This window comes from Pseudorca crassidens, chromosome 11 (genome assembly GCF_039906515.1).
Source record: "Pseudorca crassidens isolate mPseCra1 chromosome 11, mPseCra1.hap1, whole genome shotgun sequence".
NCBI lineage: Eukaryota > Metazoa > Chordata > Mammalia > Artiodactyla > Delphinidae > Pseudorca > Pseudorca crassidens.
Window position 1 is genome coordinate 27,374,079 of NC_090306.1, and position 11,362 is coordinate 27,385,440.

At 43.1% G+C, this 11,362-nt stretch overlaps 1 protein-coding gene across 1 annotated transcript in view; it reads right to left on the reverse strand.

Annotated features, from left to right (window-relative positions):
- The window catches only part of SYT10 (synaptotagmin 10), a 76,508-nt gene extending 74,147 nt beyond the window's left edge, over positions 1–2,361 (reverse strand). Inside the window, exon 1 of the mRNA XM_067698643.1 lies at positions 2,211–2,361. Coding sequence (XP_067554744.1) covers positions 2,211–2,361 — 151 coding nt within the window. The remainder of the gene's footprint in view (positions 1–2,210) is intronic.
- Between the last annotated feature and the right edge of the window lie 9,001 nt (positions 2,362–11,362).

The following is an 11,362-nucleotide window of genomic DNA, read 5'->3' on the forward strand; positions in this document are numbered from 1 at the left end:
CCCATTTGAATAGTACATATTTTCCCCTAAGGGCAGAAAAATATCCATGTAATTGTTTTAGACTATGTTTTGTCCACTTTTTGTTCCCAGGGGAAAGTCCAAAAGGAATTAGGATTACAACTACTTCTTGTAGTGCTTAGGACGGGCTCAGAACCCTTTCTACAATTCATATACTGTGCTTTACCTTAAGCTGATAATTGTGTATTTATAAAGATTTAAGAGCTAGTGTTTGTTTTCCAACCTTCAAATTTTCCTCATTATCAATCAATTTGAGACCCAGGAAACCACTATTTTGTGTATGATCACAAGGGGTAGTGGTGGGGTGGTGGTGGAAATCAGTAGTTTTATCCACAGTATCAAATGTTAAATGACCAAAGTACAGATCTTTAAACTTAAATACCCTTATTTCTTTCACTTCACCTCCTTCTCTTAGTCTTATCTTTAGCAAGTGTATCATCAAAGACATTTCAGAGCAACTTATCCATTCACCACACAGGATTTTAAGTTCACTCTATTTTGAGTGTTTATCTCATGCTTAGCTACCATACACAAGACAAGCATATACACAATGTTCACCCAGTGCCTTCCAATAGTAGTTGAGTTTCATACATTCCTAGCAATTTAACACCTGATGAACAAATGGAAGACTCTGTTGTGTTTATAAAAATTCACAAAATGTCTACGTTTCCAGAATATGTACAGAAGCAATTAAGTATCATTCCGCTCCAGGGTCCAAATAGCAACAACTCCTCAGGTTCTGCCAAGTGCATACAGAAGCCTCTCGTGGTTCCTATTGCCAAGATCAGAGAATTTTAAGAGTGCAAATATTCCACTTAAATAATGGTACGCGAAGACTAAACCACATCTCTCCTCCACCTCCATCCCCTCTCCCTTTGTCTTTGGTGGTAGTGGATGAGGGGATCACTAACCGTGCCCTCTTTGCCTCCTCCCCAGCACAGAGCTCTCCACCGTCACGTTCCACACTGAGCTACGGTCCAGCTCTTACCTGTTGCCTTGGTTACCCTCAACCCACGAAGCCCTGTCAGGTGACTAAAATGACGGGAAAGTAAGGGGAAAGAAACAAGACCCTACAGAAGGAATGATAACCTTCCAGCCCGATGACGAAAATCCCCAACCAGTGTTCTTCTCCCAAAGCAACAAGTGACCCTCTCACAAGGGACTCTTAAAGCCACGCGGCCAGCAACTCCCGGAATCCATCTCGCCCGCGTCAACAGCACAACAGGCTGCACATAGCGCAGGTCGTAAAAAACCCTTTCCCCCAAGCATGACCAAAACAGTGGCTCTGATACGCTCCCCACACCCCTTTGAGAAAAATCTGTCACCTGAGACTTCTTTCCACCTCCAGATTTCTGAAGGTCGATGTGTTTCCTCCACCCCACCCCGTTTTTCCCCCCAAGTTTCTTGAAGGAGCAGAGAGGGTGCCTGTGTTGGGGGGTATATGAGCACGTGTGTAGAAAGGATTTATAACCCTTTGCCTCTGTTCCACGTAAATCTGTATGTGCGCTGAGCCTTACCTGTCGCGTCAAAAATGGGATCCATAATCCCTGCTGTTGGGCCAACGTTGTCATGAAGCCCTATAAAGTCATATGTATTAAAGGGCTTTGCACACTGTCAAATGCTAGACAGCTTGCGGCCGCGGGTTATCCCTGCAGGGATCCTTTCTGCTCTCGGGGGCCAAGGCAGCCCCATTTCCAACGCGGCTCTTTGCGTCCACGCCCGGATTCTTCCGCCTGGCCCCCTCCCCAAGCCGCGACCCACCACCCACGGGACAAGCTAGGGCAACCAGAGTCCGGGTGGCGAATGGCCCCCGAGGGCAGCGCTCGGCTAATGGTCGGACGCCGCCGCTCGCGCTCGCCCCTCCACTCCGGGAGGGAGATCGGAGGCGTGGGAAAGCTCAGAGAGAGGGGGTGCAGGCGCCTGGGAGCGAGAGACGGCGCCGGCGGGTATGGAGTGGACCAGAGAAGTGGAAGAAGCCGGGCAGATGGAGGCGAGGAGACAAAACCCGAAGAGTCCACGCTGGAAGTCACCAGGAGCTGACCAGAAGGAAGGAGCGAGGTAGGATAGGAAAGCGCGGCGTCCCAAAGATGCGCCGGCGCCGCACTGAAGGCTCAGGACCCGGGAGCTTAGAGCCGAGAGGACGCGGGTCCCAGACGACTGGGAGGTCGCGAGCGGAGCCCTCCCCCAATTACCTGTGCTACTTCCGCCCTGGCTGCCCCTGTCCGTGGGGAAGATGCTCGAGCATTTCTCCCACTCCACCTGGCCCGCGAAGCACAGCTCGGTGACGATATGCAGCGCCTTCTGGCACAGGCTGCTCACTCCGTCCTCCTTTTGGAAACTCATCGTTTGGCCTTGTTTCCCCCAATTAGCCGTCCTTTCCCCTTCCCGTTACCTCTGTGCTGGCCCCTCTAGCGCCGTAAACCATAACCGGCCCTCGAGGACTTTGGCCGGAGAGCACGCAGCTAAAAGGCGGCAATTTAGGAGCCCCATGTTGGCCCCATGGCGGGAGCGGAGGGCTCGGGAGAAGGGGGAGAGGCTGGGGCGGTAATCGGGGCGAGGCGGAGGCGGCAGCGGCGGCTGCGAGGTTTTTGCCAACTCTCACGCGGCGCGAACGAGCCCAAGCGAGCTGGAGAGAGACCCAGCATGGAGTGCGGAGGGGAGGGGGCGGGGGACGTAAAAAAACTAAAGCCCTCGACTGCTGCAGCGCTTGTGTTTCTGGCGGGTGCCTGACGGGGGCGCTTCCAATCGCAGCCTGGCGCCGGCCCGGTGACCCCCAATAGAACGCGCCGTCCCCCTTCTTTAGTCCCCGGGGGAAGGGGGAGACCATGGGGGAGGGGCGGCCCTGCTCCCCTGCTGGGTCGTCCTGCGGAGGCTGGGGATGCTCTTCTAGGGGCACAGGAGGGCGAGAAATCTTGGTTTTCTCTGTACCTTTTTCAGCCTCCGTACCCCAATCCCCTCTTCTCTCCAACGTGACTACGGATGTGTTCTATCCGGTTCTACTTTTCTGAAAAGTCATTACAACTGAAAACAAACTGAAAAAGTTAAATTGAAAAAACGAGTAGATGAGTAATAAAACTAGATGTCTATAGAAAGAAGACATACCAGGAAAGCATTTTAAAAATGATTTCTAACTATGATTGTTTAGAGGCAGAATATTCAACCCAAGAGGTCTTTTTATTACTAGTAGTGAAATTCACCATGAGATGCATTTACTGATTACCCAGTTCAGTTTTTCTTTATGCATAAACAAACTGAATAGTCAAATTTTAATTTATTGCCTTTTTGATTTTTTTCTTTATTAAACTTAGGAGATCACAAAACAAAATATGTTATTTCTATTAATATTCAGTTAGGATTCTGTCCACTAATCAATTGGCAATTGAGACTGCATAACCTGAACCCGTTTATCACCCTTTCAAGTGACTTAAATACTGAAAAAGACAAGCCACAGTTGTTAAAGGGGAGGAGGGTTAATTTCAAATCTGTCACACACGCAACTGCTTAACCTGAGGAAATGTTTTCAGGTGTTTATCTCAGTCGAGAAGATGACTGGGGGGCTTGGACTCATAATTCTCGAATGCAAATGAGTGATAATCACTAATGGAGCTAAAGCTACAAAATAATGCTAATAAACACGTGCCACAAGTTTACAGGAAATGCATTTACATTGCTTTTAAATTGTTTTCAGGCAGAGTTTGATCCCATATTATAACCTGAAGATTGATTTAACCTTTGTTGGGTAAGGATTCTTTACTTTAGAAGTGGAATATCCTGAATTTGTTCTTGTTGAGGAGGAAGAAATTTCCCCCTACCCATCTTGATTCTTCAGGCTGGTCTAAGAATTAAATTGATTTGAAACAAATCAACAGGAGAAAAAAATATATATATAACATGTATACAGTGGGAGAGACTCAGGAAAAATGAGTAACTCACCAAAATGGCTGCAGCCCTCACCTTAAAAGCCCTCTTCAGCTAAAGGCAAAAAACAGTGTTGGGGGTAGTGGTTTGGTACCTGGAAGGGGAGGAAGGCAATTCACATGGAGATGGGAAAGCAAATGCTTGGTAAACAACTGTGTTCTCGGCAACATGGAGACAAGAGAAATTTTAACAAAGATACCTTGCTAGGTTCCTCCCAGTCTACACATCTAGTTCATACAATAGTTACCTATGATGATAGCTCCCTTCCTGGACAGCTCTATCTACATATTTTTAGGCAGCTAGGAGGAAGGTTGAAGTTTTCTTCCTGAGTCTTTTTGGTACTGTTGTTTTCAGCTCAAAATAATCTACATGCCAAAGAGACATTTTGGGGCAGCAGGTTTTGCTCCTGTAGAATAGATTGTTTTATTTTAAACTGTTTGACAGTTTGTGATAAATTATTTCCTCTGTAAGAACACTGGTAAAGCTTACTATAAATATTCAGCATAACATCCCAGGAGGGAGCATTTATTAGTTGAATCATTTTGACCTGATTCATAGGACAATTGGTATAACTAGGACTATTTTTATCATGAATTAAGAGAAAGTAAAATCTGCAGGCTTCATTTCCTTTTTTTTTTTTTTAATGCACATCGATTTGGGGATTTTTTTAGATCAGATTGACTAAAGAAATAATTTCACTGTCATTTAAAAAAATCTTGAATATCCACTATGTTTAAAGATAAGTGTTACTGAACAAGGGCTCCTGTGCCCATGTTACAGAAAGCCAAACTCTAACAGTGGGTGTTTGCAGCAAAGTAAGGATTTATTTGCAGGGCACCAAGCAAGAAGAACAGGCAGCTTATGCTCAAGTGGCTTTCAGGCAAGGGTTTTTAAAGACAGTGTTAGGAAAGAAGGTCATATGTTTTGTGATCAGCTTGTGGACATTCTTCTGATTGGTTGATGGTGAGGTAATAGGCTGATGTTTTGGAAACCTCAACCTTCTGGTTCCAACCAGTCTGGGGCCTACATGCTTGTGGTGAGCATGTAGTCACCATCCTCCACCTTGGTGGGGGGGGGTGTCTTAGTTTCTACAGAATAACTCAAAGATACACATCAGATTGTATATCTATCTTCAGGAGGAACTAGCAGTCCTGTGACTCTATTGTCCTAATCATTAACTGCTTGAGCCTTCTCTTTGGAACTCAGTGAAGACCTTGAAGACTAATGCCTTTTTTTTTACAATCAAGAAATTGGGGGCAGAGAGGAGATTCTGTACTCAGGAAGGCCCCTCAGGGTCCTGCTGTAACAGATTTTAGTAAGGCCCTTTCCAATTGTCCTTGCCCTCCAGTCCTCCACACTCTAGACAGACCCATATGAAACAACTTGTAATGTAATGCTGTGTTTTCATATTTACTATATGAGCTCTTGTGTGGGATGACCAAATCAGTGATTTTATACTACTTACTTGCTTATGTGGGGTAAGGCAGAATGTCTCTCTAATGACCCTCTTATGTTTGATTTCAGTGTTAAATATTATTAAGTAAGCAAATTCTGAAAATAACTTTCCTGGTATTTGTTTATGCTGTTCCTACTATTTGGTTGTTTATTACTATTCCTACTGCTGTGTTTCCACAACAAGCAGAGTTAATTTCACTTGGATATTCATTTTTCTGAAATATTTTTGCTTTCTTCTAAAATTATTACCATAAGGATTTGATTTATTTTAGGCCATCTAGAGATGGCATCTTTAGGTCATCTCACAGTTCATTAACAGGTGGGTCAAGTCAGGATTTTATGTCACTTATTAAAGCTCAGGTAAGAGTTTTGGGAAAGTAGAAACTGCAGTGAAAGTCATTTTTTTTTCAATGATTAAGGATAAGATGACAAGAATTTAAACTCACAGTCTTTAAATTTCTTTGCCAACTATTTTAATAAGAGCCTAATAAACCATGCAATACAGATTTTCATATACTTCCTCACCAACACTCTGAAGGAGTTGCCAAAGTAGTAAGGAACAGGAGAACAGGTTAGGCTGACACTGAACACCATTTGCTGTGCTAATGTGAGACATTGATAGTCAAAAAGTACAGGCTGTAAGGGTCTTTGTCACAGTTTCATTCTGAGTGACCTTTGCATTAAGTAGAGGAGGAATTGGTTTGGGGGGGAAGATCCTATGAGAATTCCTGTGTAAGCTAAACTAGCCTCTTGAGTGGTAATTTTGGACATTCAGTACTCCCTGATATCCCTGCTTGCTCAATGCTTTTCCAATTCTTTCTTTTTCCTCTTCCCATACCCCTTTCAAAATATGGAGGAGAGGGAGTTAACTTCTTAGGTAGAGATCTACCTGAGGTAAGGGGAACTTGTGAATCATTCCTGAAACTATCGTCGACTGAAAAAAAAAAGCACAACCTAGAAGTTGAGAGTTACGTTTTATTTGGTGGATTTTCTGAGGAATTCAAGCCCAAGCCTGGGAGACAGGACTCTTAGATCACTCTGAGGGACCACTCCAAAAAGGTAAGGGAGGATTCAGGATATATGGGAGTTTTTGCAACAAAAACCAGGTAGTCTGAACATAAAAAGATTACTGTTAAAGAAAACCAGATAGCTTAAGTTAAGGAATTTAGCACTTTTCTATATATGGGAAGATGCAAGAGTCTGGGCTCATTGAAATCATTCCTTTGATATGCACCTTAACTATGTGGGTCCAATATCCTGTGCTTTCCCATCCTGAGTCTCCTCAGGGTGCACCTTTGCAAGGATTGCTGCAGTGATTGACTGCTTAATGGCAGGCATTCTGTTTCTATCCTGAGTTCCCTCAAAGGCTCACTTTTGGGGTGGCTGCAGTGTGATGGCTTGATGGCTGCAACACCCTTTGTTTACTGATATGGCAGTCAACATTTTTTTTCATTCAAATAATTTCAAATATTACTTGACCCCAAAGACAGGAAGTAAGAGAGTGAGCAAATATCAAAACAGCTGAGCTCACTCTGAAAATGAAGATCAGAGGCAAATATTACATTTTAATTTACTTAAATCTTTACCACATTCCTTTTCTGTGTTCTATAGTAGCTCAGGTTCATAAGGGCCCAATTCTAACTTCCTGTACATGCTTGAGCCTTTTCTATATTTCTTAATTTGGAGAATGGCATTGTCATTCACACCCAAGTGGTGATGATGATGACCAGATTTCTGGCTTGCAGGCATGGGTATTGCTGTTGAGAAGTCCTATTCTATTCTGGCTCCTATTCTATTTTAATCAATCTGATTCATCACTCTGGAAGATTTGGTGTCTTCTCTTTTCCATTGTGTTCACGTTTTCATTTATCCTGACAGATATTCAGTGAACATTTCAGAGACTCAATTTTGAGAAATTCTATTGATTTATTCCTTTGATAATCCTTTGCTTTCTATTTTTCTATTTCTTTCTATTTCTTGCATCTGTCTAGAACTCCTTTATGTTGGATTTCGGACCACCAGGATTGAATCTTTTATTTTGTTATTCTTCTGCTTTCCATCTCTACCACCCCCTACTCTTTGCAGTTGAAATTTTGGGAAATTTCCTTGACTTTCTTTTCTTTCTTTTTTTTTTTTGCGATACGCAGGCCTCTCACTGTTGTGGCCTCTCCCATTGCGGAGCACAGGCTCCGGACACACAGGCTCAGCGGCCATGGCTCACGGGACCAGCCGCTCTGCAGCATGTGGGATCTTCCCGGACCGGGGCACAAACCCGTGTCCCCTGCATCAGCAGGCGGACTCTCAACCACTGCGCCACCAGGGAAGCCCTATTTTCTTTTTTTTAAAAGAAAATTGAAGTATAGTTGATTTACAATGTTATGTTAGTTTCCGGTGTACAACAAAGTGATTCAGATATATGTATGTGTATATATATATTCTTTTTCATATTCTTTTCTATTATAGGTTATTACAAGTTATTAAATGTAGTTCCCTGTAGTATATAGTAGGACCTTGTTGTTTATATATTTTATATACAGTAGTTCATATCTGCAAATCCCAAACTCCTAATTTATCCTCCCCCTTTCCTGTTTGGTAACCATAAATTTGTTTTCTATATCTGTGAGTCTGATTCTGTTTTTTTTTTTTTTTTTTTTTTTTTTTGTGGTACACGGGTCTCTCACCGCTGTGGCCTCTCCCATTGCGGAGCACAGGCTCCGGACGCGCAGGCTCAGCGGCCATGGCTCACGGGCCCAGCCGCTCCGCGGCATGTGGATCCTCCCAGACCGGGGCACGAACCCGTGTCCGCCGCATCGGCAGGCAGACTCTCAATCACTGTGCCACCAGGGAAGCCCTGATTCTGTTTTATAAATAAGTTCATTTGTATCATACTTTAGATTCCACATATAAGTGATATCATATGAAGTTTGTCTTTCTCTGTCTGATTTACTTCATTTAGTATGATAATCTCTAGGTCCACCCATGTGGCTGAAAATGGCATTATCTGATTCTTTTTTTATCGCTGGGTAGTAGTCTATTGTAGACATGTACCACATCTTCTTTATCCATTCATCTGTTGATGGACATTTGGGTTACTTCCATGTCCTGGCTATTGTAAATAGTGCTGCTATGAACATTGCGGTGCTTGTAGTTTTTGAATTAGAGATTTATCTGGATATATGCCCAGGATTGGGATTGCTTGATCATATGGTAACTATTTTTAATTTTTTAAGGAACCTTCATACTGTTCTCCATAGAGGCTGCACCAATTTACATTCCCACCAACAGTGTAGGAGGGTTTTTTTTTCTTCACACCCTCTCCAGCATTTATTATTTGTAGACTTTTTGATGATGGACATTCTTAACTATGTGGGGTGATAACTCATTGTAATTTTGATTTGCATTTCTCTGGTAATTAGTGATATTGAGCATCTTTTCATGTGCCTATTGGCTATCTGTACGCTTGACTTTCTTTTATGAACTTTCTATTAAATTTCTACAATTTCAGCTATTATAGTTTTAAGATATGCATACTTTTTTTTTTTTACACAAACCTCCAACATTCAGTGGAAGGGCGATTTGGGAAACACGTATCTTTATTTTATTTATTTATTTGGTTGTGTTGGGTCTTCGTTGTTGCGCGTGGGCTTTCTCTAGCTGCATCGAGCGGGGGCTACTCCTCGTTGCCATGCGCAGGTTTCTCATTGCAGTGGTTTCTCTTGTTGTGGAGCTTGGGCTTTAGGCGCGCAGGCTTCAGTAGTTGTGGCATACGTGCTCAGTAATTGTGGCTTGCGGGCTCTGGCATGCAGGCTCCGTAGTTGTGGTGCGTGGGCTTAGTTGCTCCGTGGCATGTGGGATCCTCCTGGACCAGGGATTGAACCCATGTCCCCTGCATTGGCAGGTGGATTCTTAACCACTGTGCCACCAGGGAAGGCCCCATACTTTTTATTGATTGTTTTTGTTTCTTATTTCATGGACATATAGTCTGTACTTTTCTTCGGACCATGTTAACTGTTATATTTAACTTTCTTTCACTGCTTCTGTCTTGTGTCTTTTCCCTCTGAATAACTTCTTTTTGCTCTAGTTTTATTGAGATATAATTGATATATAACATTGAATAAGTTTAAGATGTACAACATAATGATTTACGTGTACATTGTGAAATGATCACCACATTTTAGTGTATCATGAACTATAGCAATTTAAGTATTAAAATACCAAAAGTGTGGATTAAAGAATACCATTCCCTCAATAGAAAAGAGAAAAAAGAAAATTACAAATAGGGATTTGGACTTCGAGCTGTGCTTTCATTTTGTGAAACTGGTATGTCAATAAACCAAAATTCATGCAGATCAAATGAGAGACCTAGAATTATCCATTAATTATTTGCAAAACAATGGCTTGTCATCTATTACACTCTCATTTTAGTAAATGATCATCCAGGGGTTCTTCCATCCAAAAATTTTACTACCTCTGAAATTTATTTGTTCTGTCACTAGAGAACTCTGACTAACGCACTCTCTTAATCTCATCTCAGGTGGTCTGTCTCCTAATCTTGATGAGCTACTCTGGTCCCTTTAATCTTGCCTAAGGTGGTTTCTTGGCTGCTCCTCTCTTGATTAGCATCTGCTTGAATCTGCCCTTTGGAACTCAGGGAAAGTCATGGAGGCTGGAGTCTTGCCTACAAAGAAATGGGGAACAAAAAGGCCTCCATGCCGAGGAGCCCCACAGGGCCCCACTTGGTTTCATTACCCCCTTTTCTTTGATACTCCTCAATCTTGAGGAGAACAGATGTTGGACAAGAAAGGAAACAGTCATTTTGGATAATAGAGATGTTAATCATAAACTCGGCAGAGGAAGTTGGTTTTAGGGGGACTTGATTTTAATCCCCATTTCAGTTTTATCTTTCCCAAATCTTTGAGGGAATGGGGTGATGACTGCTGTGACTACTTCCTGCTGAGATGCGGTGTAGTCCTGCCTAAATTTGGAGGAATAGATACTGAATTAGAAATATTTGAGTTCCAAGTCCCAGATCTAAGTCTTAGATGATTAAGATCTCAGTCCCTTAGGAATAAGCCTGAAACCTAGTCCAGGCTTGGCACTTTGGAGAGACTTAGAGCCAGTTGTTTTCAAACCATTCCTTGTATGGGGAAAACCCATTAAGGCAATCCTGAAGACCTGGAAATAGGAAGCTGACCACATATCTAGCAGTTAAAATTATTGAAAGAATCAGTATATGAATCTATAGTTTTGTAGTAAAAGGTATGAGAAAGGATAAGAAAACAGAACTTTCATTCCATTTGTCAAAACAAACAATTTCACAAAGGGTGAGATGTCTGCTTCTTGGGAGTCTGCTCACTGGCTGTAGGCAGGCTTGGCTGGTTCGTCTCTGGTAATCTTCTTACTCCAGTGTGATGTACCCACAGTTTTACTCCATGCAATTTTAGAGAAGCTTGACTAGTAATAAGAACATCATAGAGTCCCTTCCATTTTTCTTCAAGCTGCTGCTCAGGTCATTGCTCTTTTTCACACTTTCAGCAGCATCTTTTCTGCCAGCTTTGGAGGGATGTAAGGAAGTTTCCAGGTGAGGGGAGACCCAGATTCTGGCAGAGGTCACAACATAAGATGCTATCTTTTCTGCTTCCCCAAAATAATTTCTTGGAGGAGGAAGTCTAGGGTGGTCCAGGCAGGAGGAAGAGAGGAACATCCTCAAGGCAAAAGTGCAGCTGCTAGGGCTGTCCCTCTTCCATCATCTATTCCAACCTCAGAGTCCAGCTGCTGGAGTGTTGGACAGGGTATGATTGGGGCTCAGCCTTTCCAGGCAAGGGTCCAAGGTGATCTGGCCTTCAGGGATACCCCTGGAACCATCCCCAAGTTGGTCCCTTCATGGTTGCCAAAACCGTTACCCAAAGCTCAGCCTCTCTGTACACTGGTGCCAAATCAAATCTTGGAGACAGAGTTTTGGGTGAAGTAG